The sequence below is a fragment of the Clupea harengus genome, chromosome 5 (assembly GCF_900700415.2).
Source record: "Clupea harengus chromosome 5, Ch_v2.0.2, whole genome shotgun sequence".
In the NCBI taxonomy this organism is placed as follows: domain Eukaryota; kingdom Metazoa; phylum Chordata; class Actinopteri; order Clupeiformes; family Clupeidae; genus Clupea; species Clupea harengus.
In genome coordinates this window covers 26,656,477-26,682,065 of record NC_045156.1, presented here as the reverse complement: position 1 = coordinate 26,682,065, position 25,589 = coordinate 26,656,477, and the positions used below count along the sequence as shown (strand labels likewise).

General features: G+C 40.2%; 6 protein-coding genes across 9 annotated transcripts in view; 3 read left to right on the top strand and 3 right to left on the bottom strand.

The window, feature by feature from the left end:
• frs3 (fibroblast growth factor receptor substrate 3) overlaps window positions 1–5,445 on the bottom strand; it is a 29,413-nt gene extending 23,968 nt beyond the window's left edge. Inside the window, exons 1-3 of one of the 2 annotated variants that reach the window (XM_031568332.2) lie at window positions 4,481–5,445; window positions 2,446–2,570; window positions 1,078–1,166 (exon numbers count right to left, since the gene is read on the bottom strand). In XM_031568332.2, the coding sequence (XP_031424192.1) occupies window positions 1,078–1,143 (66 nt within the window). In that variant the 5' untranslated portion in view covers window positions 1,144–1,166; window positions 2,446–2,570; window positions 4,481–5,445. Of the gene's footprint in view, window positions 1–1,077; window positions 1,167–2,445; window positions 3,023–4,480 lie in introns of those variants that run through there. The other variant, XM_031568331.2, reaches the window with a different exon arrangement.
• Window positions 5,446–12,721: 7,276 nt separating this feature from the next.
• tspo (translocator protein) lies at window positions 12,722–14,824 on the top strand. Of its 2 annotated transcripts, none has more exons than XM_031568329.2 (4): window positions 12,722–12,927; window positions 13,508–13,681; window positions 13,813–13,951; window positions 14,197–14,824. In XM_031568329.2, the coding sequence occupies exons 2-4, from the start codon at window positions 13,509–13,511 to the stop codon at window positions 14,365–14,367; spliced, it is 483 nt and encodes a 160-aa protein (XP_031424189.1). In that variant the 5' UTR covers window positions 12,722–12,927; window position 13,508; the 3' UTR covers window positions 14,368–14,824. The 2 variants fall into 2 exon arrangements, with proteins under 2 accessions (XP_031424189.1, XP_012670443.2); XM_012814989.3 differs by having other exon boundaries at window positions 12,723–12,937.
• A 1,270-nt stretch (window positions 14,825–16,094) lies between these two features.
• On the bottom strand, window positions 16,095–19,422 carry LOC105889211 (ubiquinol-cytochrome-c reductase complex assembly factor 2). The gene is made up of 4 exons (XM_012815011.2): window positions 19,094–19,422; window positions 18,571–18,645; window positions 18,100–18,169; window positions 16,095–16,273 (listed from the first exon to the last, which is right to left on the bottom strand). Exons 1-4 carry the CDS (start codon window positions 19,229–19,231, stop codon window positions 16,164–16,166), a joined length of 393 nt encoding a protein of 130 aa, XP_012670465.2. The 5' UTR covers window positions 19,232–19,422; the 3' UTR covers window positions 16,095–16,163.
• A 73-nt stretch (window positions 19,423–19,495) lies between these two features.
• tomm6 (translocase of outer mitochondrial membrane 6 homolog (yeast)) lies at window positions 19,496–20,806 on the top strand. The gene is made up of 3 exons (XM_012815013.3): window positions 19,496–19,723; window positions 19,947–20,091; window positions 20,583–20,806. The coding sequence occupies exons 1-2, from the start codon at window positions 19,623–19,625 to the stop codon at window positions 20,041–20,043; spliced, it is 198 nt and encodes a 65-aa protein (XP_012670467.1). The 5' UTR covers window positions 19,496–19,622; the 3' UTR covers window positions 20,044–20,091; window positions 20,583–20,806.
• Window positions 20,807–22,275: 1,469 nt separating this feature from the next.
• On the top strand, window positions 22,276–23,515 carry c5h1orf74 (chromosome 5 C1orf74 homolog). Its single transcript, XM_012815010.3, has one exon. The coding sequence runs from the start codon at window positions 22,573–22,575 to the stop codon at window positions 23,362–23,364; it is 792 nt and encodes a 263-aa protein (XP_012670464.2). The 5' UTR covers window positions 22,276–22,572; the 3' UTR covers window positions 23,365–23,515.
• A 119-nt stretch (window positions 23,516–23,634) lies between these two features.
• The window catches only part of sirt4 (sirtuin 4), a 3,620-nt gene continuing 1,665 nt past the window's right edge, over window positions 23,635–25,589 (bottom strand). For both annotated transcript variants that reach the window (XM_012815008.3, XM_031568327.2), the window contains 3 exons: window positions 25,407–25,555; window positions 24,743–25,037; window positions 23,635–24,586 (listed from right to left, as the gene is read on the bottom strand). In XM_012815008.3, coding sequence (XP_012670462.2) covers window positions 24,434–24,586; window positions 24,743–25,037; window positions 25,407–25,555 — 597 coding nt within the window. In that variant the 3' untranslated portion in view covers window positions 23,635–24,433. The remainder of the gene's footprint in view (window positions 24,587–24,742; window positions 25,038–25,406; window positions 25,556–25,589) is intronic.

Here is a 25,589-nt window from a genome sequence, read left to right as displayed (position 1 = left end):
GGAATCATGAGTGCTCTGATTCCTAAACCTAACATGGAGAAAGTAATTATGGTACAGGATTTATTTTGGGGGCATTTTCTGTCTTTCGTGCCCAAGCCCTAAATAATTTTTGGCCACCTAACAGACTAGGTTCTCAATTAATAAATTATAAAAGCTCATGCCATTGTTACTACTGAGATAATGCTTGCCGAAATACCAAGTTTAAGGATGAGCATGCATGTTCATAAATACAGAAATGTGGAAGAATGTTACTGAGCCCATGTTACATTGTATCCATTGTGTCTTTAAAAGGTGCTGTATGTGACATTAGCATTACCTGCTAACTTTCATCAAACTATCTGTGAACAAGCAAAGTGATTGCCTACCAGGGATGTTTGTGTCATTGTGCCTGGTTGAACGACTTGGAAAAATGTTGAAAGTTCACTCAGAGATTGCTGAGATTGCTAAGGACTACACTAAACATTTGACGATATTAATAGTGTTTTTAAATGCTTGCAACAATTTGATTATTTTTACTTAAATGTTATTAGTTTTATCGGTGTGCTGTCTCATTACTAACTGATTGTGTTGCACTGTACTGTTCAGTACATTGTAACAAGGTCTATGTAACATGTACTGTGACCAGCTGAAGCCTTCCCAACACTAAATATCAGTAAGTAATAATTATAATCAAATCACTGAAACAATAGCTACTATTCTTCTGTGTGTGTGCTTCACTTTCCATACATAATTGTATTCATGTACATTAAATCTTGCACAGCACAAGTAAGCTGCAATTAATTAAACAAATCATGATCTAACACTGAGGGTTGTAACAGTCTTATAATGCAGCAGTGTTTTTCTGTGTCACACTGTGTAAACTAGTGACAGAATAATGTCTCAGGCTAAATATTGCACAGTGAAACCAATGGTGAACTCTATGCTGAATGGACCACCGTGGAATATAATACAGAATATTAAAGATTGAGACAAATTAGATATTTTGCTACAAGACAACATATACCACTAGAAAATTTAATAATTCATAAATAATAAAATAATAAATAATAAATACATAGTGCAGGTCAAAACAGGCACCTTGAACCTGTTGGGGTGGTTGTCTTGAATGGAGTCCCTGTATAGACAGCTCCAACAGCTCCCCATAGCTTCAGCAGGACAGCTGAAACCTGGCCCAGGATGGGTGGAGGGTAAAGGTGGAGGTACAGGTAGAGTGAAGGTTAGGGTTACAGGCAGCACCTTCAGGCAGCTAAAGCACACAAGTGACCCACACTGGAACAGTCATCCATAATGTTCACTAGAATGGAGAAACTGACATCGAGATGTTACTAAAGAAAGTTTTAAACTTAAAAGGAGTATGGGAATATAACACAACTCAGTCAATAGTTGGCAAAAGGCCACAGCCTCCTAATATTATTCATTGTCCTTCTCACTTCAATAACATACATTTATTTTTCAGCCTGCTCAAAAGTACACTTTGTGCACCACGTATGCACAACTGAAACAGTTTTGTGTAGAGTCTAGTGCTTTTGGAGTTACATAAGACATGTCTACCAAAACAGAGACACCTACGCTTGTAGCTGTGATAACAATAAATTGTAGGCCTTCCTAACAACAGATTTTAGGCTTCCCTAACAAGGTTGTAGGTCTGTCTTGCTGAGAACGCCTGTAGCTGACAACACATGTACTACAGACACTATTTATAAAATACTCTTACTATCCCTACTGAATGGTGTTCATATTTGATCTATGGCTGCATTAGTGTCTTTGCTCCAAACCAAATGGCAATCAGTAGAGAGGAGGAATTTAAATTATTTTCTTACAACAACAAAAGCTACAGTGACCAGTTTTACAGACAATGCACAATGTAATTGTGATGTGATTATATAGCTGGTTATTACCTCAAAATAAATCCTAACAAAAACCCAATTTAAAGTGGAGAGTTTCTGCATTACACCGTTTGCTTACTAGTTTCAGCTATGGTCCCTTATATCTCCATAGTAACTAGCTATAGAATAAGCCCTGGTAGCCCGCTGTAATGTAAAGTTCAGCAAAGTAGGCAAATCCAACCAACCTGTTTCCTGAAGGAACACAGTAACTTGTAAATGGGAACATTTTTCAAACACAAAACAGATGAAAGAGCATTTGTAGCTATCTTTTGTCTTGACAGTATAAATATAGTATATATATAGTTTTTTTTTCTTTCTTCAAAAATGTAATCAAGAACAGTGTCTTGAAAGAAGAAAAATACATTTGGAACGTGGGGTGGGCGGGTCTGTTTCAGTTCCTTTCAGAATTGTCACACCTATGAGCATCTTGACTGACCAATCAGAATAGGGTGCAGAGTCTAATTAAGACTTGTACGAAGGTAAAGAGCACAACTGATACCTGTGCTGCTTAATAGTTTTTAAAATGCATGTTCCTTTCCGGCTTCTTAAATCGTCTTACCCACAGCAGGCCATCAGTGGGAGTGATGCTTCCGTCAATCCCAGAGTCCTCTGCTGGGGCTCATGGCGAGGAAGGAGCCCTCTTGTTGAAACACCATTTTCCTGAGGTGTGGAGTCCCCTCTCTCCTGACAGATTGGAAGACAAGTCTTGGGTTTGACACTACAATAATGGCTCTATATTTTACCACCAACCCACTCCCTGAGGTTTTCATGACCTCTCTTTGGCTAGATGTAATTAAAATAGTGAAATAATTAATCCTGGCAAGAAGCTAAATTACTGCAAGCAAATTAATCAGGGCTCTGCTGTGTAAAAATATCTATTACTGAGGTTATGTTAAAGCGACACAATGCAACAATTTGCCACTTTTTGAGGTATGTTTTTAAGGGTAACTAGTTTTGGTATCATCTTCAAACTCATTGAGATGGCTTATGGTCAAGTGAAGGACAGACAACACTCCTGTCGTTCCCACTATCCATTGAGGATATGCACTTTGTAGTTCTGTGTTGACGTATCAGAGCTCAAGGCAAAAATGTAACACAAGTTTTCACAGCATGACATTGCAAACTATATCGCCAGAAGACACGTTGTTGGCAAGCTTTTATCAGTGCCAACTGGGCTTTTGGTGGTGTTTGCAGGGTTTAGACCAAAACCCCTTACAACTGCTTTGTCATTTTCTCTGGAATTTTTTTCTATTCTCGATTATGTCAGTACTTCCTCATAAAAGATGGTTCATTTCAGTTGATTTGACATAACCTAGGACATTCACTTATGGCTGTGTAGCTACTGTAAATGTAGGCTATCTCTCCTAGAATTCATTTTAAGAGTCCATCCTCTGAGTGCCACTGACCATGTCTACATTTCACGATGTTCACACTCAAGAGAGGTAGCCTATTTATCTCACCTGGACTGAAACAGATGTTAGTATAGACCAAGCAGGCTATTTGTCAATACAGTCTGTACTGTCATTATTTTGTGTTGTGTGTCCATCACGATTTCAAGTTGAAATATATAAATAGGCAAAGTTATAAACATTGTGTCACAGTGTATTGTAGCATAATTAACGCGTTACATTTTACAGTAGGGGTACCTTAAGATGTCAATTCTGAAATCACATCAGGGGTGGATAGTGATGACAATGTAAGAAACAATGTAAGGCTATTTATGGATTCTTACAACAAATGACCCACAGCACCGAATAGCCTTCGATAAGATTATTTGTTCATTTGTATCCGAAACAAGAAAATCCACAGGTGACACAAGAACCAGGGGTGAAATATGTATTGGGATATTGAATGTACGTTCAAAGATACCCAGGAGGATAATGAAACAAACTAAAAAAACGCAGTCCAACCGACCTGGATTTTAGACTAGAGCCCTAGCCTACTATTCCGACGCCAGGTAACCTACTTCAAACAACTGCGGAGCACGATGCCAAAAGATGCTGTAGCCTATGCTGAACGACGCGGCGACTAATGCCGTAAATGTCATTCTTTCTCATGAAAAATAAAATCCAAAATGCAACGTTTGTACGATAGACACAAGTAGGTACATATACCCACGATACCTCTGATATTCAAACAATACCCGCCTTCCAACAATGTGAGTGAGGTGAGCCATCACGGTTTTTGCGAATGCAATAAAAAGGACTGATAAACAGGCTAGTGCAACAGAGCTCGTTTTACCGTGCGACTTCAATCCAGATGAAATGTCAGGAAACGATACTGGCTACTGAAATGCCAACCTTGAGCACAGGGGAGAACATCCTCACATGGCACTGGTGTAAAATCTACATGAGGTGACAACGCAAGCGAATCACTTGACAAGATATGACACAAAGGCACCATACATGAAGCTGCCGCGTTCTGTGATGGCTAGCATTGAAGAGCATGAATGCACGAATCGCTGGAAATGCACTCAGCACTGCTGGGAAGATATGTTAATAGAGTGGAGGGGACAGACAAGCATCAGCCTTAAGCTCCACAGAGGGTGCATTAGATGTTTACTGCAAAACAATTTAGCTGCGATGGCTACTCACATGTTTGGCCAAGATTTCAATACGACACGAGATGAAGGCTGCAAATAGGCTACTGACGTGCGCTTGCTGCCGGACGAGAATAGAGTCGTTGATTTGCGCTGATTAATAGGTTTGTACATCCGACAAAATGATTGTTAAATATATAACAATAAAGGCTATTGTTTTTCCCTTAAACGTCCCCTTGCTGCAGCACGGGCCTCTCTCTGACATTTCCCGACCACTGAGGTTAGAGTTCACAGCCAGACAACGAGGGCTGGTGCCGCGACAAGAAGGTAGAGCCGCTGGAGGACCAACAGATGATGTGAGAAAGTGGTTGCCATTGGATGGTGACGTATACGAATAACTTCAGAGATGTGAAAGAATACCAGTATTAACACGAGCCTTATGTGTGCGTTGTAAGGCTGTCAACACCTCAAGGCAGGTCACATAGCCTAGCCTACTTGGTTGGATTTTGCCACTCTGACTGTACCATTTCTGTATGGAAACTCTCAGTATATCATCTAGACATTATTGTTGCCTGATGTTGATGGTGATGTTAGTAAATCAATAGACCTAGCATATGAATAACAGATCTACAGAGCACAGAAAGTTTGCACTGGCCCAATTAATTGACACAGAAGGCTATAATGAAAAAAGAAGGGAACAAATAGGCTACAGACCTACCTAACACATCATGGAACCAGTTTTACTGTCTCCAAAGTTGACATTAATGATACAGCATCTACATAGCCATAGTGTGTAGAAACATCCCATGCTTGTCCCATGGAGATGTTGTGGGAAATGTTAATCACGACAAAGGCCTACCCAGAACTGTGACCACTGGTCAGCAGAAGTACTGCTTGACCAGATTTTAGTTCAGCAAATAAACTTAAACCTTGTTTTATGCAATATCAATCAAGACATGTCCCTAATTATGGTCTTACATACTTTGAGAATGATGCAGTCTTACCAACCTTCAGGAGCTTTATCTGTTTCATTGTTATGTACGTGTAATGAATGAATGTGCAGGCCTAGAAAACTGCTGGCTACTCACTTAAATAGTTCCACTAGATACTACTCTTCTATCTGGAAAAAAAGGGTTTTTCGACATGATTGTTATTTTCAGTTGTTGTCATGTTCAATGGTTGTTGACTGTTATGAAACCTCGGAAAGAGGTGTATTTAGCTAGTAAACCAACTGCCATTTCGAATCACAGTAATGGGGATTATTACACGTATTTCTTGTACCTTTAATTGGAATAAATAGCCTCCTTTAATACAATGTCTTGATTATTTACAGTGCCTTTATATACTTTGGGATAGAGAATTGCTAGATCATGTAGTGAATCAGGGGCTTAGATGTCTGAAAATATATTCAATATCAAACTAGTCTTTTCCCCTTTCATGACTATCTACATTTGCTATAATGGTTGGAATCTTTCGTCCAGTTTTGCAATGGCTAAACCTCAACAAGAAAATAAACACAAAAACATTTATCCAACTGTAAACATTTACATACCTCTCAAACTCCAACCCTACTCCAAGCCCAAACCACTTGAAGCTCAAGTTGCAGGGGTATAGAATTTAAGACAAAAATGAAGTGGCTTGAGGCACAAATTGGTTTTAAATATCCCAATACACTAGACAATCTGAATGAGCTTTTCATACAGTACATGCAGATGCAGTGTAGCCAAGGACACAACAACTGACGTGCTGCATGAGCAACATGCGCTGGCTGTCTACCAGTGAATATATATATCCAGGTACCCCTACATAGGGCATCTTATGGAAATGTTGTACCCCTAATTTGACAGTGCAAGGCACATGTGTGCATGCAACAGTAGGTGCATCCCAGCAGCCAACAGCAAAGGGAGGGGAAGATAATTAAATGGAGGCACTCCTAGGACAGCAGGGTAGTATATTGGTGAGGTAATACGTCATATTCATTTGAGTGTGTATCATGTCTCATGAACCAATCACACCGTCTGAAACTCCCCTGTGTGCTGGGATGACAAGCCAGTCCAAACCACCACAGCAGCAATAATAAGTGTATCGCGTACAACTTGAATGATACGGTGGAGGTGCTAATGCACTTGACAGTAACACACAATATTAAGTACAACCGTGTTGACAGCAACATGACAAAATAAAATGCATGGAAAAGTAAATATAAATGTGTCGGCAGTTATCCTCTGGCAGATAGACCAATAACCATTGTTAAACTAACCTGCTTCCTCTCTCATCTATCTTCTCATCATTCGTATTGCCACAATCAGTGGTCCAAATTGTGTGTACAATAAAATACAAATTAATATCTTCCTTTTGGGTTGCTTTTTTGTCACACAGCAGCAACATTTTGAAGTTTGACTAATGATTATTTGATGTAATTACTGTACCTATACACTGTCTGCAGAAAAGGTGAGTAAGTGTGCCTACTCGCACACATGTGTGTCCAGTAAAATATCAGTAAAACATGCGGTTGAATTATGAGCTTCCAGTTCAGTAACTGAGTGATCAATGTCAGATACTGACATGATTATCATCAGGGGTCCAAGCAGACAAGCTGCTGGATCCCTATTGTATTTGTTACGTCACTGATTTGTTCCAATTACTGTTATTCTATTATTAGCGCGTCAGCATCACAGAATGGTTCTTCTTTATTTAAAAAGTCTTATTTTTTTTTCTTCTTTATTCCACCCATTTTTAGCACTGCTCCTGTTCCTAGCACTTTTGAGATATCGACACCTCTCTTACATAAGTCTTTAATTGAAGTCATTTTTCACTACTAGTCATTGGTGAAAAAAACGAAAGAGAGAAACTATCTGCACACTTAAACGCACTAGCACTCAACACCAAGCACCAAGCCAGAAACCTAGGCGTCATATTTGACTCAGATCTCAATTTTGAAACCCATATCAAAAATATAATTAAAACATATTTTTATCACTTAAGAAACATTGCTAAGGTGCAACCGTTTCTCGCTCAGGCTGACACTGAAAGACTGATGCACGCGTTTATCACGAGCAGGCTAGACTACTGTAACTCGCTTTTGTCTGGTCTACCAAAAAAAAGCCATTAGTCAACTACAAACAATACAGAATGCAGCAGCGCGAGTCCTCACTAAAACAAGACTGAGAGCGCACATCACACCAGTATTAAAATCACTGCACTGGCTACCTGTTCGCTTTAGAATAGATTTCAAGGTTCTCTTACTAGTCTATAAATCACTCCATAGTCATGCACCTGAATATATAACAGACATGCTCTCAAGGTACAGACCCAGTAGATCCCTGAGGTCCTCTGGCACTGAACTCCTAACAGTTCCAAAAGCCAGGACAAAGAGACATGGGGAAGCAGCTTTTAGTTTCTATGCCCCCAGCCTTTGGAACACTCTGCCAGAATACCTAAGAATGGCTGAAACGGTTGAAACCTTTAAACATGCACTTAAGACATACCTCTTTGATCTTGCTTATCACTCACTGTAAAATGTATTTATTTAACATTTATGGAACATTTATTTATTTACTCATCTCTGTCTCTTTTCATTTGTACCCCCCAGCAGCTGTCTCTTAGTTTGACTGTTAGGTGAAAATTCACCCTAGTTACCTCAGGACTCTGGAGCTGCATATAAGTATATTTATTAGACAAACAACAATTGCAATCGGGCTCACTCCCAGCACAAGGCTGAAAGTGAAGCCATGATAAACACATCGCACAAGGTTTATATAGACAGAAGTTGAGCGTTCAGCAGGGAAAACCATGTGGTGGATTTCTCACGTCCGAGACAAGGATGGAAGTGTTGCACAAGGTCGGAAGAAGCACAGTTCGTCCCTTCTTTTCACCTCTGGTCTAAACATGCTCTTGTACATATGCAGACTAAGTGGCACCTAATATTCTAAGTTACACATACGCAGAAACACAGAAAAGCCATGTTCCTACTTACATAAGTACATTATTCATATAAGGTAATTAATAGTACAAGGCACTTGATTATTGTATTCTTAAGTCATTAACAGTGTTTGGAAATTGGAGAATTGGAGAATTATTACTTCCCGTGACGAAACAATCCTTGCGTAGGTTGAAGCGACTCACTTCACTTATTCACTATGATGAGGCGCTACAGGGTCCATCGTTCCCGGACCAGCAGGTTCAGTTACAGCCTCTTCCCTGCTGCTGTCACCCTGCTGAACTCTGCACCACGGTGATAGTCAGTGTAAAGCCTCTTCTGATTTTTGTTCTTCATTTTGATTTGATTACTATGTTATTTTTACTGTCATTTGATTACTATGTTATTTTACTAAATTATTTGTATTGTCATTCATTTATTTAGGTATTAGATCTGGAAGAAGGAGATAAGGTAGGTGGGCGCTGAGGTGGCTGCTCTGTAGGCGAACATCAGTACCTTAAACAGTAGTGTGGACTATCCTTGGACTAGCTGCTGCATCTTGAATAAGAGGTTTGACAGTCCATGCAGGCAGCAAGAGATGACCAGTGCCAGTAATTATGAAGGAATCAGCTCTAGCACCCCTGAGCAACAGTGTTGGTGGAACTACGTCCTTCAAATGACACACTTGAACCTCAGAGCAGAAATCACAGAGGATCAGGTGCAAATCTGGTACCTTCAGCTCCATCTGTTATAGTCCTCCTTATTTGTCCAGGCCTGTCTTTAGTACCACACAGTTTTCTCCCCTCATCTCATCTCTGCCTGTTGCTCCTGCTGGGACATTGGCTGTCAACGAGTGCTCACCAGGCTTCTCTGTCCTGAGCTAGTTTCTCCAGTTGTCTACAGGTGTGGCCCATCCTCTTTGCATCTACATGTAGGTCGTGATGCCAGGCCACTATTCCTCATCCCCTGGGGGTTCCATTGAGGGCTTGTGGTGTTGGAAGCTACAGCTGCGGGTTTGCCTAGTATGTGTCCAATTCCACTCCAGTGACTGCTCCAAGACAATGCACAGTGTTGTGATATGGTCTGTGCAATATCTGTCTTGCGGAAGCCAGCCTGCTGATCTCGTAGCAGTGGATCAACAGTAATGTCTGTAATCCTTTTCAAGAGGATCCTGCTGAAAAAAATTGCCTGTGATGGACAGTAGCGATATCGCTCTGTCATTTGATCAGTTGCTGAGGTCACCCTTCCTTGATGAGGTAGCCCTCCTTCCATTCTATTGATATAGATCTTCCCAGATTTTCTTGGAGCAAGGATAGAGCATCTCCACTGTGATCTCAAAGTCAGCCTTTAGCACCTCCACCGTAATGCTGTTGGGTCCTTCTGCCTTGTCACTCTTCAGCTGCTTGATGGCCTCATGGATCTTTGCCTTTGTGGACTTGCTACAATTGATTGATAGATCGCTGTCAGCTGGCTGGATGTTCGTGGATTTTTCAGGGCTGGCATGTTAAGTAGTAGGCTACTTTGAAATACTCCATCCATCTGTTTTTTTCTGACCCTCATTTCCAGCAACGGTCATTCCATCTTTGTCCTTTCTAGGCCTCCCTGGTTTGCAGACAGCGCGTTTTGCGACTGTCACCAGCCAACTAAATACTAAATAAAATTCCCATACACCTAGCCAGGCAGCCTCTCTCTCTCTCTCCCTCTCCTTTCTTATCACATTGCTAATGCCTATAATAACCCACTCACTCTTTTTCTTTCTCTCCTAATCTAGACTATCTTCGCTATGGGACGCTGCTGTAGTCTCTCCACCGGTCTACCTGTAGAAACCCTCGGCCAATTGCACCCACCGCCACCGCACTGCCGTACACTTACTCTACATCATATCCTATGCTAGCATTTATATATATTATAGCCACCATCGACATGTTTCTCTGTTCCTACTCCCCTTACCCCTGTAACAGTAACCCTATGAACACAGTGTATACCAACTAAACTGGTCTTGTCTGTATTATGTATTTACCACCGGATGTCTGTATATATATTATGTACATCTACCACATGCAGGCTAGGTACAACACCTGTTGTTTCCCTTCCCCTTCTGCCACACAACCCTCCCCCATCCCCACTTCCTATCTCCACCTGGCCGACCTCAAGCAGATGGGTTCCCCCTTATGTGCCGTGGTTCTGCTTAAGGTTCCTTCCTGACTAACGGGAGTTTTTTCTTGCCCGTGTTGCCATTGTGCTTGCACTAAGGCGGTTCAGGCTTTAGGCTCTGTAAAGCGCCTAGAGACAATTGTATTGTTATGGCGCTATATAAATAAAAATTGAATTAAATTGAATTGAAATCGATACGACAAGCTTTGCAAAAAGCATGACTATTATCCAGATGACTGTTTGATATGCATGCAAACTCCTCTGTCCAACAAGACATATTTCACCTTCTTCGGTGGTGGTACACTGGCGTCCCCTTCTATCATTTTCCCTTTGAGTTTGAGTACATGATCTGGCAACTGTAGAACATTGGACAAACATTTTGATTTGATTATTAATACAATACGTTTAGACCTCATAATATACAGGAGATTACCGGGAGAAATGTCAAAACAGGAGGGGGGCTGGAAATGGGTCAGAAAAGCGGGAGAAACCCGGGAAAAACGGGAAACTTGGCAGGTCTGGAGAGTGGTCACCTGATTGTTTAATCTGCCTCAAAAGTCCCTGGACATACAGACGTTTATGAACAACCGTGGAAATGTCATCGTTATTAACAACTACAGGCTTCCCAGTTTTGCTCTTAAAGAGTTAACTTTGTCTTCTCCAAGTGGTTGATTTGATAAAGATATATCGGTTCTAATTGCCAAACTGTTGTGTTTACTTGCAGCATTGATATTGTAAGTAGCAACTCCAGTAGGGGCTGTCAATAACACGTGGAACACATTAGCGATATCTGATAATTTTGACAAAATAAGGCTAGCCTCTTATTGTATTGCCTTTTGTAGCCTCCGAGCTTCCAAAATGTTCACAAATGGGGAAATCCTCACAAGCTAACGAAACAAAACAAACCGTTGATTGAGGCTGTCGGTAGGAAAACTGTATGATCAGGGAAAGTGTATTAAAACCGGATGTCGTCACTTTAAGCCGGTCTCTGGTTGGATAAAGCTTTTCAGCAGAAATGGACAAGGACCTTTACTTTTTAGTTGAGAAGTTGTGTTGATCGCCTGGCATGCAAACGATCGGTTTTCTTTAAATTATTATTATTTTTGTGAAGTTATACGGCTTATGTGAATAAAGCTATCTACACAACTTTTTACATGTCTACATTGACTCGTTTAGTTGTTCATGTGGTACACGTAGGTCTTAACTGAAGCTAACGCTTAGACCAACAATCCATTGGAACACATAGTAGCTAGCTAGCCTCGCTGCTAATAAGTCTAACGTTAGCATGCTAATATGAATAGACCCATTATAGTCAGGTGGCTTAATGCTCAATTGACTTGTTGTTAACCGAACTTTTACGAAGTCATACAACTAAACACACAAGTGACTTGTTAACCGAAATTTTACGAAGCTATATGACCAAACACAAAGCTAGCACTGTTAATTCCGCTATAGCTAGCCAGGTCAATTAGCTCGCCTAAGATACTGCAATTTAAGCTAACTAATTACCTCATTTCCCCCAAAACCCATCGATTACATGTGTTTGTGATGTGTAACATATATCCTTAATCAGTCATTCAAGTTATTAACGTTTATTTACCGCTAGCGATTACACGACACAAGGGTAATTCAATCGCTATTAATGTTGAACTTGAACTTCAACAACGTCACACAATATTAAAAGTCAGGCATCGGCATGGTTCCTACAGAATAAATCAAAGGTCCTTGTCCATTTCTGCTGAAAAGCTTTATCCAACCAGAGACCGGCTTAAAGTGACGACATCCGGTTTTAATACACTTTCCCTGATCATACAGTTTTCCTACCGACAGTGGCTACTTCATGCCTTTATATAACTAGACCAAGAGATAACCAAGAAGTAAGCTGGTGCCCCCTTGTGGATGAGGTGTGTTTGTGAAAGTGTACTGTTTCCCCACAGGATTTTTCCTTGTACTTTCTGAAAACACCACTGACATATTTTTTTATAAAATCTGAGATTGTTTCTTATTCAGGAAACACAACAAAGACAAGGCCTCATTTATCCTGCAGTGCATTTGATGAATACTCAATTCCTTGAATGGAGTTCATTTAATTATTTCATAAATTGCCCTCAAGTTGACTCGCTTCCCAGCCACAGTTGCAGCAAACCCCGCCTTTGGATACCACTTGCTATACCATCGTGACAAAGCCAAACAAGGAAGAGGCTGCTAGCCACACTCCACGCTCCTTGGCGCTGCTGAATATGACTGGAGTTATTAAACGTCAGTGTGACACGTCACGCGTTATCTAAATCGTTACAAAACAGTCTACTACTTCAAAAAGTTAGCCGCACCCATTCTTATCTTCACCCGAATATTATATGACTTTGACGTCGCATTGATCGCAGACAAGGACACATTCCATAAGCTACCTGTTTTACTGAATATCCAAGGTCGGTTAAGGTAAGATTTCTTCAAATTAACTCGTATTAGAGATTAATAGTATTTTTTTTCTGTATAGTAAATATCTTCTTGGCACACAACAAGACTGCCTGTACAACTGTGTGGTCCACAACTCCAACGCTAATGACAGACCGACGTTTCATAACTGAAAGCGTGACAGTAACGTTAATGGTGTGTAGCCAAACAACAGAATCATCTGGACAATTCTCTACTTGTAAAATTACATATAAGCTAGTGTAAAACATGCTCATACCTAGCAATGAATTGATCTCTCTTGTGCTAGGTATGGTTGTCATGTTTCAAGTCACGTCACATATTGCACTCTGTTAGTGTGTCAAATGGTTTCATCAGGGAAGCTGTGCGAGCTAACCGTCAGTCAGGAGTAGTCTATCAAGTACCTACTGCGGTATTGTCGTTGGTTAAATATTTAAGTTATTGGGATTTGTACGTTTAACACATTCTAAGCCGCTGAAACAGTACATTTGAGCTATTTAAATAGCACGTACACTTTATTTCACATGCATCTGGAAACTTTGTTATTGATTTGTAATGGCGACTCTGTCGATATAGGATGTGGATGCCAATGTTGGGTCTCACAGCCCTGCCTCATCTAGGGGGGCTGTATGGCGGTTTTATCACTCGTAAAGAAGTGAAGACGTGGTATCCAACACTGAACAGACCTTCCTGGCGACCTCCTAATGCAGCTTTCCCAATAGCGTGGACAACACTTTACACGACCATGGGGTGTGCATGCCTTTACACATTACATCAGTACACGTGAATGCATTAGTTGTGCTACAATATATGGTAATGGTGATTTTAAACGATGTTATAGTTTGAAGATATGTAAAGGTGACATTTTCTTTGTATATTAGGTATGCCTCCTACCTTGTGTGGAATGAACTGGGTGGTTTCACAGAAGATGCTGTGGTACCTCTGGGACTCTATGGTCTGCAGTTGGCTCTGAACTGGGCATGGACACCCATCTTCTTTGGAGCACATAACATTAAAGGGGTCTGTAATACTCCATATCACTGTGTATTGAAATGGGCAGATATAGAGCCCTTAGTTGTTTAATCACATGATTTAATCTACAAGCCTTACAGGTCATTTGTGTCATTAATGAAGTACATTTTAGTGGATAATGAGGACCCTTTTCTACTTTATATAAAGATATAAAACCGCCTCAGCATCATTTTGAGGTCACTTGCTAATTGTCTTTGATGGCATTCTGTAATGCCTTCTGCTTCCTTGTCCAGGCACTGATTGAGATTGTGATGCTCACTGGGACTGTGGGTGCCACCATGGTGTCCTGGTACTCCATCAACCGCACTGCCACCCTCCTCATGACCCCATACCTGGCCTGGCTCTGTCTAGCCACCACCCTGAACTACTGCATCTGGAGAGACAATCCTAAGAAAAAGGAATAGCTGTGTAAAGCAATATTTAATATATATATATATATATATATATATATATATATATAGGGAATGCAAGGTAGCTATTAGTATTGTTTCTGGCCTTCTATCTATGTTTCCATTCAAGGCAACACTACTGGTTACCAATCTTGTAGTTGGTGTGAAAAAATCCAAAGCTTTCAGTAATTACTCAAATATATTTTAAATATAATACCAACTACACTGAAATTGTTATGGAATCACATCTAATTTATATTGAATTGTTGTCTGCTTTTCTTTGTAGAGGTCTTGGCTCTTTTTTGTGTTAAATGTAATATTTAATATTAAACTAGTAGGGCTTAAATAATAACTCTTTGATACAATCACCCATCTGTGTTTTTTTACTCAAATTACGTAAAAATGTCAGAGTCTACAGTTTTTCTTGCCCAACTTGCCATATTTTTGCTATTAAAAAATTATATTGATCATACTGCGTAGTTGATTTTGGAGTCATATTTCAGTTACTGAACCAAATGGTATGCTTTATGTGAAGATTTAATACATAGTTAGAGGTCTGACTAAACACACTCGTTTTTCAGTGTTAATATACCATGAAGCTCTACCATCAACTACACCATCAACACCTCAGAATGTGTCAGTGTGCTTCTTTAAAAGGATCTTAAATATTTGCAGTACGTTAAGCTCTAGGTGTTACTTACCTCATTCCATTTGTAACTTATGTACAAGCATTCTTTCCTTCAGCTTGTATTTCTAGTTCACCATAGATGTGTCTCCTAATCCTGTTTTGCAAGTTTCATGTAATGGTAGCTGGATTGCAGCCTCTACCCACGCAAGTTGTAAGAAGGGTTATATGTTTGACATCGCATTTTAAATAGCTAATTTACTCAGTATGGGTTATGCCCTACTATTCCATTGGTTGGCATCTAGCTTATTTGTATTAGAAATACAAAACAGAAAGAACACCATGTTACCCTATTGTGCATGGACTGGTTGCTGAGATTTACGTCTGGACAAGGCAATAGATATCTGCCTGACCAGTATTCTTATGTATGTCTAGAGCTCGAGGTCCACGGTGTAGTAGCCTGAAAATTAAAACTACGATTTCAGAATTAACATCTATCTGACCACATAGACCACAGGCCTCCAAATGAAACTGCAGTCGAATGAATGATAGATGTGAAGTAGCATTCTTTTGTGAAGGCCCATCTAAAGAAGATTACTGTGCATAGATCATATCCTGGACTAACTGGTAGGCTGCAATGCCAACTTGATGTAATTCAATAGGATATGGGCTACTATAGGTTACCTTACCACCAGTAGCCATCTACTTAAGGAGCAACTTAAAATGTCATCTGAAGTATTCAATTTACCAGCAGGTGAAGTAGTAGAAATAAAATTTGCAGAGAGGGTCAGCCAACAGCCATTGACCGTAGGAAAGAGTACATAGAATTAAACCCCTTTGCATTTGAAGGGACGGGCTGAATCTCACTAGTTGCCTGATGCTGGGTGTGTACTTGTCTCTCGATTCCTTTGTTTATCTCCTTCTAACACATTTCATTTCTCTCATGCCATGATCTAACGGTCAAATGATTTTGCTTTTGCTTAGTCACATCTGACTTTTCCTAAAAATAATTAATTTAAATTTGAAGTGTTGACATTCAGGTACGCAAATGTCAAGCACAACTGATTACTGCCACTCTTATGTTTTTTTTCATGTAAACATATTTATTACGTATGTCTTTAGTTATAATACATTTTATTATTTATACTTGGACCAAGAAACAAAATACATAAAGAACATTGGAAAACTACTTTTCTGGCGTCTTTTCAGGGGTTTCCTCAGGCTTTGTTGAGAATCGTTCCATCATCGTCTTCCACAAACCTTTCTTCTTCTCCTCATCCATCTGTTGCATGTTTCCTGGAACACACCATTAAGACACATCAGTGCCCAAAATCATGTAGCATTTCATTGAAACAGGCACCTTTAAAGTAAACATTCCATTCACAAATGTCTTTCACCTGTAGTCACTGACAGATGAACATTTGCAACATGTGTGTGCTAACCATTCCATATTTCTATCTCAGGATCATTCCTGCCTTAACCCCTCACCTAATATGTTGTTTGTGAAGAGAATGTATGAACAAAATAGAGATACACAACCTGCACGCAGGTCAAAGATGAGATAATCTCATCAGGAGCATGATATTAAAACAACACCAGCCCAACGTTGCTGAACATTCAGTCAGAACATAAAGAGACTACCATTCAAGGTGGGTGCAGGCTGAGATGCGCCAAGGACGATATAAGGGGACCTGGATCTTACACGTTAGGGAGGACTGGACAGACATGCCCTTGGTGAAATTGGTTGGAGGGCAGACCTCTATTGTGTGTTGCGTGTGCGTGTGCGTGTGCGTGTGCGTGTAGTGTGTCCTGGTCGCCTCCATATATATATATATATATATAACACGTGTGTGTTGCTGTGAGTTGTTCGTGCAATAAAAAAAACTGACTGCAGTCAGCCTTGTTTGTTATTCTAGAACAGCGTTTCAAGTCCTTGTGGAGTCAAATCAAGATAACTAAAAGTAGTTGTACCACATACCACACAAAGTGAGAGAATGGGGGAGTAATCAAGTACTGCACAGTGCACAAAAAGTTTGAAGATGTGCACACCCAGATGAAAACAATTTAACCTTGTAGAAGAAAACTTAAGGTAAATCATTGAGCGTGGGTATGTATTGAATTAAAACACACATTTACTGATTATATGACTATATAGCAGCCCAAGTTTCCCCCAAAAATCCAATTTTTCTCTTTTGTCACGCATGTCATCTTAATATCTAGGTAAATATAGCTTCCCAACCTACTAATGCCAATCTTCAAAAAAGTTGAAAAAACAGACAAGCCCCAGGTAGACATGACTTTTCAATATCAGACTCCTGATCTGATCATTAGAGACATGTACTGTTTTACATGTATGTTTTGCACCATATGTGAGGTCCTCTATGTCCTGCCCCTAAGCACTCATCTCTGTTTCTCAAAATGACATATTTATAGGTTTTTTTGATGAAAATTCCCTTCATGGCCTTAAAATTGCTTGGGTGTAGCCCTACACCTTTGTCTCATTTAGTATTCGCTGTGCTATAAATATGCAAATTAGTCGCACCACTATCTGCCGTCGGCTTGTCTAAGTTATCAAACAACTAATAACGTGTTGCTAATGTAAGATACATTTTAGTCCAGATCGCCAGCTCTGACTTGGCTAGATTGAAATGATAAACATCCAGATGGGCCGTTAGTTTAAAAAAAAAAAAAGTTTTGAAACCCCTCCTTTCTGACCTTTCTGGTTCCTTAGGTTTATGGCATATGAAACCCAGGCTGTCGTCGAAGTTAGAAGGTAGAAAAACTCAGCCATTGCATTGACTGCTGTGGCCTGATTTCACTCATATGTTGTGCATCATATGAAAAACACCATATGAACATGTTAACAAGGTTAAAACTTGATTGTCCACGAATATCCACACCCAGTTACACTAAAGATGATGGTGCTCTGAGAGCAGGCCAGAGGTGGCTCACCACCAGTAGGGTGCTGAACCCAAATCCACTGATGGCCCGATATATGCTTGCTATCTGGGTTAGGAGCTCAATGCCACTTATTTAGAGAGGATAACAAAACTACCAACCATCACATGGCTCAAACTGTAATGCCGTAAATCAAAATGAAGCTCTTAAAATTGTTCCCCTACCTGTTGATAACAACATCCGGCACTCCTCAACAGTAACACCTGTGAAACTTGTGTCCTTTACTCGTGGGAACTGAAACAAAGCATTTTAAAGACATTTCAAAATCTTTCGTTTCAAAATCCTCAAAATGTCATTCAATAGTAGTGACTGAGGTGTAAAAATACCAGCAATTTCCATTATTCTGCTTTGTGTCACTGTATTTTGTCTTTTTATCACCAAATAAATCCATCACTACTCAGCGATTTAAAGGTACACTATGTAACATTGGAAATTAGCAATGTGCACAATAAATGGTTTAGCTACTTACATGTATTGAATATGTGGATTTCTTGTGGTAATAAAACATTCATGACTAATAAACCTCACTATCGCATTTCTTGTTATTCTATGTTCGAGTTTCCAGAACTTTCTTTTGTGGGACACATTCCACATTATAGCCTGCTCTAATGACCAGATCTTACATAAAGTCTTACCTTTTCCCTGTACATGTTACTGTTGATTCGAGCCAAGCTTTCGTACATCTGATCACATTTCTCTGGGTCTGATAGCTGCCAACACACACACACACACACACACAAATACACGGCAACATAGTGTGGTGATGTCACATTATGTTTAGTTTTACATAAGAACAAACCATGAATAGGTGCTAATAGCTTGTGTATCTTTCCAAAACTATTCCCATTAAGACGATTAGTATGAGAAAGATCTACAAGACAGCGGTGTTATACAACAAAAGTCAAGGACACGACACTGTTTAGCACGACAAGCGTTAGCTAGCCAACTAGCTAAATAAACCATCTGTTCGCAACTGTCTACTCAAACCAGTAATGAAGCACCAGTACTACATACTACATACTACTACAGTGTGGTATACGGAAATTATAAGACTGGTCGACAAGACGCAAATCTGAAGCATAACCTACATAACTAACGCTAGCTGTATAGCAATCGTGAAGTGACAGGTGGACTCAAATAAAACTAGTCGCCACAAACCTGTGTGTTTTCTCCTTCACGAAATGCATGAGCTACCCTCTGTCGGAGGAATGTGCCTAAATCACGGCCTTTTTTTGATTCGTCTCTGGGCCATTCTTCACAGAGTTTGAGAAACCGACGATACCTTGTGGCAGACATTGTCTGTAAATTAACCTAGGTTAATGTTATCTAACCTAGGTTAACGTTATCTAACGCTAGGTTAACTATATAATGTCCGACAACCAACGAATTCCTAGTTCAGGTCCTGTATCAATTTACGTTCTCATAAGCATTTTGGAAAACGTGTTGTAATTAGCGAAATCAATTACGGTCAAGGGTGACTGTATAAACTCCGAATTCCATCATTAGTTGTGCTCAAGTAGGAGCTCTAGTCACTGAGGTGCCGTAGCTTCCGCTTTCTGAATTGAATCACTTCCGGGTCTCATTTCAAGGAGGTTTTAGTGTCAAGGAGCCCACGAGTGTAATACACGCTTATGTACGTAAGATACTAAATAAAGCGTCTTGTTTTTATAAATTGACGTGATTAAGTATGAGTGGACCGACAAAGAAAGCTTCATCGGGACCAGCTGGAGTCTCCGAGTGGATCAGCAAAGCTTGTCGTTTCGCCATAGACAGAAATGACTTCAGAAGGTAAATTCTTGCAAGAGCTGAATGACTACCAACACAAACATCTAAGTTAACATAAATCTACACAATTCCCAGATCCGTAGACAGGCTTTGCTTGAAATGTTTAGTTGGCACAGGTGAAGGCATCTATTTTGTGTGTGTTTTTGTACACGGAGTGAATAGACCTTTAGGATGTTGTTTGAGCTTTCGCCCTGCAATGATGTATCCGTGTGTTGTGTCTTCAAAGGAATCTTCTCGTCAACCTGGGTCTGTTTGCAGCAGGCGTTTGGGTGGCCAGAAACCTGTCAGATTTTGACCTCATGACCCCTCAGCCATTAGCATAGGTGGACATGAGGGTGTGGAATTCATAATGGAACATTTTTTTGTAACAGGTAAAATTATATCAATGAGTACTTGTAGCACGCTTTCACCTTTTTAAGTGCACAACTGGAATGTCAAATCCTCTTGCCAATATCTATGTTTGGATTGACTGACTTCTGCAGTAGTAATGTAGTTCTGCAATGTAGTGACACATTGAGAGTCTCATTTTACGTCATTTTATATCCTTGATTGTGAACCAATGAGGCAAAATACCCTCAGCTAACATTCTTTATCTATACTAATTTAATGAACTCATTCCATTATACAGTGTGCATAACCTGGCGTTCAGTTCAGTGGTTTAGCTTAGTGAGATAATTTAAAATAAATCATAATTTGTGCTTTTTAGTCATATATACTCATGAACAGTCCTGAGATGGCAGTTAAAATATATGGAATATGAAGTCAAGATTTTAACAAATGTTACTATTAGCTTTATACAGCTCAAATAAAGAACCTATACCCCGGCACTTGACACTTGATACTGTCTTTCTTTTTGTCTTAGATGCTGACCAAACTAACCATCTTAAAAGGAAACGGCCTGCCACACAGTGACCAATGGCTTGAAGGGGTTGCCTCCAGTGAGATCGTGTTGAATTAAGGATTTTTTTAATATCAATAAATGTGTTTAGGTTCTGCTGCTTTTCTTTGTTTTACTTGTACTTTTGGAAGAGGTATGACATCCTTGCTGTAATATTTAAAATGGATAAAGATCCTTAAGGTAAAGAACAAATTGTCTCGTGTTTATTGGCTTCCTGGGGCATTTTAATATATCTTTGTGAACATACAAGGTCTGACTTATTATATATTTAATATTTAAAGGTCTGTACTTTTAATGGTAAGGATGACCCCAAGTGTTGTCCAGATAATGTTATGCCCTTGACTCCATCTGATGACACACCGGTTCACTATGGTGAGATTTAAACCAGATTACTGGTTTTGATGTAGCAGTACAATGCCAGGGACATATCTGAGATTATGGTAAAAAAGTAAGTCCACGAATTTACCAATAAATGACTATACATTTGTTGTTAAATCATTCTGGTTTAAAACTAGCAAGCTAATTGCCTAGAAGGCATGCAGACAACAAGAACAACACAGTTGACACTGACAAACGCTTGCTACCATGCTAAACAGGTGTCTTCTGGGAATATAGTTGGCGATATGCTGTGAAAGGGTCTTGTCCCAGACCACAGAACTACATAGTGCATAGCCTGGGTTGCTAGAGGGAAAGATGGATGTGTGTCTGTACTTCTTATAACCATTTACTATCAAAATGAGTTTGAAGACCACTACTAGATGCCTTTAGAAGCATACCTCAAAAGTGGTAAATTTGAGCATGCTTTGCTGTTGCTTTAAAGGTTTTTGACTGAACACCAATTACATTTTATTTGTATAGCACCAATAACAATTCAAATGGACTCTTGGATGGAAAAACTCCCAGATGTACTGCTATCCAGGGAAAAGGGTGGGGGGTGACCCTGTCGGGAGTATGACCACGGGTTAGGATACATTTAGGAATTGGATACGTACCCAGGTTAGGGGAAGGGGTAGGGGGTGGGAGAACCCCTCGGGATTATGAACCCGGATTGGGGTAAGGGAAGAAACTGGTACGAACCCTAGTCACTTTAGGCACTGAAAGAGAACGACAATGGTCACTTCTTCAGCATCAACGACATAGTGCAATATGATATATAGAGTTAGGAATAGGTAGAAGAAGTTGCCCGGTAACATTTTTTAATTTTGGATATACAAAGGGAAAAAATATTTAATTCCTATGGGTTAAGATAGGCTGTGATCTAATCAATTTGATTGCTGAATTTGTTTCAGCAATCAAATTTGCTTCTCAGATGGAGACAGGAAGATTATTCCACAGGAAGGGGGCTTGATATCAGAAGGCTCTGCCTCTTATTTTGCCTTTTGATACTCTTGGAACTACAAAAAGACCTGCACCCTGGGAACGAAAGGGTCTAGGTGGGCAATAGGGGACAATTCATTCCTTGAAGTAATTTGAAGCTTGGTCATTTAGAGCTATCTATGTTAGAAGGAGTACTTCAGGTGAAGGCAATTACGTACCTCTGCTAGGGAACCAGTGCAGAGAGGCAAGTAAAGGTTAGATAAGTTCATATTTTGTAGTTCTAGTAAGTGTGCGAACAGCAGCTCTCTAAATTAGTTGGAGGTGCTTTAGTGAGTTGTTGCTACTCCATTCATCAGTAGGTGGCGATAGATACTCAAATCACTCCGAAATTGAAAGAGAAGAAGAAGAGCCATGTAACGCTAGGTTACCCTACAAAGTTAGCGTTTTATTTCAATTGGTTATCGTGTCGGCAGTGTCTAGCCATCGCTTCTCGTAAAAGTTTTGGGCGTGAATAGGCCATTAGTTACTGAACTGTGGTGCCGATATAACCTACCGTTGAAAAGTGGGCTTTTACATGAACTAAAGCAACCATCAGCCTTCCTCCTGGACTTAAATGTTTCAGTCATGCAGATGAAGCATGGATTTGTTTACTAACGTTGCAAGACAGTTTTTATGCGTGGGGAAAAAGATAAAAGCTCTCTCCCAGTCAGCCTGTTTAGATTTGGCTGCTCAGCTACTGGCCATAGATTTGGGTCTTAAGCCTGCAGTCTTATATGACATCAATGGTGCCTGCCCGGAGCAAGTCCATCATTATCTGAGCGCTTTGCAGGAGAAGGGTGTTGTATCTTCTGCACTCCACACAGTAGCGCTTGGTGGCAACGTCTTTATAGTTAACCTCGACCAGATCATTCTGCACTTGAAGGGACTGCTTCTGGGGGGTAGTCTGGTGGTCATTGATGTTTGTCCTTCACATGTACAGCCTGTTGCCTGTGGCATCAAGTGCGGTGGGACTGAGGACATGGTCAAAGCTATGCTGGGCTATTTTACTATGGCATCAGTGAATCAAGAAAGACACTCGATTCTTGAGATGGGAGAAGACTTGCTCCAAAAGTGGAACCTTTGCACTCTCTTTGGAGTTCTCCTGGGATACCCTGCCACTTACTGGTTTGACCAAGACAAAAGCTTTGACAATTGCCTGAGTCTGGTGCCTCTCTTGGTAACCAAAGTTTCACCAATATGGCAAACAGGTTATGGACAGCATCAGTTTTGCCTTTTCTCCTTCAGTATCCCAGAGGTCCTGTGGCCAAAGGCAGAAGCAGCATTTGAGAGCTGGACTCAAAATCTGCGGCAGCAATTCAAGAGACAGGCAGCCTTTACTGAGCTCAACATATCCAAAACGAAGATCTCATTACCTGCAGTAGCCCTCTAAACTTCACCAACCATTCTGTTGATCACTGATTTATTACAGTAATGTGTTATGAAATTGAAATACCATTTTATGTATTTGGATACTTTTCAGTTGTTTGTCTGGTGTAAATGACTAAAATATAGTAAAAACTTACATGAATCTATTCAAAGAATGTGTATTTTTTAATTGTACACTCATCTCTACATGAAATATATTTAACATGATATTTATTGTAAAATGTAGCATACATTCACACACATAGAATAAGAATAAGAAACAGGTTCATCTTGCAGTAATCCAAACCTGTTTATTGCACATTCAAGAATAAAGGAGCACCATTAAACCATCTCTAAATATGAATAGTTCAGAGAAATGTCATATTACAGATTTTCCTTTTCCTTTTAAAACAATTCCTTGCATATAGATACTAACAGATGACAGATTCATTTTGTTTCCGTACGTCAGTGTGATTCATTATTGAGCAAAGGAGTCGATCGTAACCTTCCTCAATATGCAGTGGAGCTGATTTTCAACATGAATACAAGACAGACTCTCTTTTCCCCCATATTCATAGTTATTTTGTGATTTGTGAACCAAAAGTCCCTTGATGTTACCATCATTTGATATCATACTGTAGGTTCAGTCAAGAAGGAATGAGGAAAGGACTGGTCTGAAACAGTAATGCAGCTTCTTTCTGTCCTCCACTCAGTAGAAGTTGATTCAGTTCACAGAATATTGTATACGTACGTATAAGTATAAAGGAACCTGTAAGATGTGTATACGTACGTATACGTATAAGTATAAAGGGACCTGTAAAATGTGTGCAAAAATTGAGCATTGCACTGTAACGGCAAATATATTTCAACCCCCAGCCTTATGTTCTACATTCCTTGAGGTAATGTTCATATCTAAGATAAACGTTTTTTTCATTGCAATACCAGATCAGTTACATAATCTGGCTTAGTCTCAAATTTAGTTCCTGAGAGAAGCACAACCAGAAAATACCAAATAGTTTTCTGTGTGAAACTGGTTGTGTACTATACAACACCAGAGGTCTTCATTCCATCTTCTGATGCAAAGCGATGAAACGTCAACAAGGCTGTATAACAGGAAGCACCTCTCCACAACGGGCACTCACTCGCAGCTCTGCCATGTGATCTGCTCTGGTGGGTCCGATGTTCAGGATGGCAACAGGTATCTTGCTCTCATTGGCAGCAAGGAGGAAGCGGTACGCTGAATACACCTGAGGAAAAAATACAGTGCAGTGGCAGTTCAGCTACAGGATTGATGATCCCGAAGTAAGATCTAAGAAGTGTGATGTGTACACACACATGTATTACACATGGCTTTACAGAGCCAACTCCAATGCCCACCGGCTAGCAGTGTAGAGACGACTCACCTGCAGAGAGGAGCCCGCCACCAGCATTGCATCCGACTCTGCCAGCCTATCATGCACAAATTGCACAGTTGACCGGCTGACTGAATCTCCAAAGAAAGTGACCTCTGGCTTTAGGATACCTCCGCAGTTCTGGCAGGAGGGCACTCTGAAGTTCAGCACCTGTTCGTCTTCCAGAAAGACATCTCCATCTGGTGCTACTGCCCCCGCTTCAACTGCCCAGGCAGGGTTCATCTCTGTGAAGCGCTTCTGCAGGTCCTCTCGGACTGTAAGGACCCCACAACCTAAACACACCACCCTAAGAAAAGGACACATTTAGTTTAAAAAAATGTGTGCAATAAAAACCTCAATGGTCCACTTGATCACAAGGAAGAAAGTATGTCCCTTAATAACTAACTGACAAGTATATAGCTTAACTATTTAAATGTGTCCCCACATTAAAGCAGTTTGCTCTGGTGTTACCAGCTACCCTAACTATCCACTCTTAGCCAGGTCAATAAAATAGACAAGGAATCAGCCAAGTTAGATGTAAACCATTCAGCTTTCCAAACATTGAAAAAATGACTTCATGCCCCTAAGGAGGCCAATATTATGAACTGGTGTCTACACGTAAATGTACCTTTGTTTATTTGCATCCAAGTTGCTGAGTGGACTTAAGTCATCTTACCTGTGTGTACAGCCGTGCAGCTCTGTAAAACGTTGGTGACCAGCTTTGAAATGCAGCGCGTCCACATTTTGAGTGACCAACCAGTGTACTTTTTCCTGTGCTTCCCATTCCCGCAGAGACAAGTGGGCAGAGTTCGGTCTATATGAGGAACATTATTTACATGATTTACAAGGCTTGAACCAA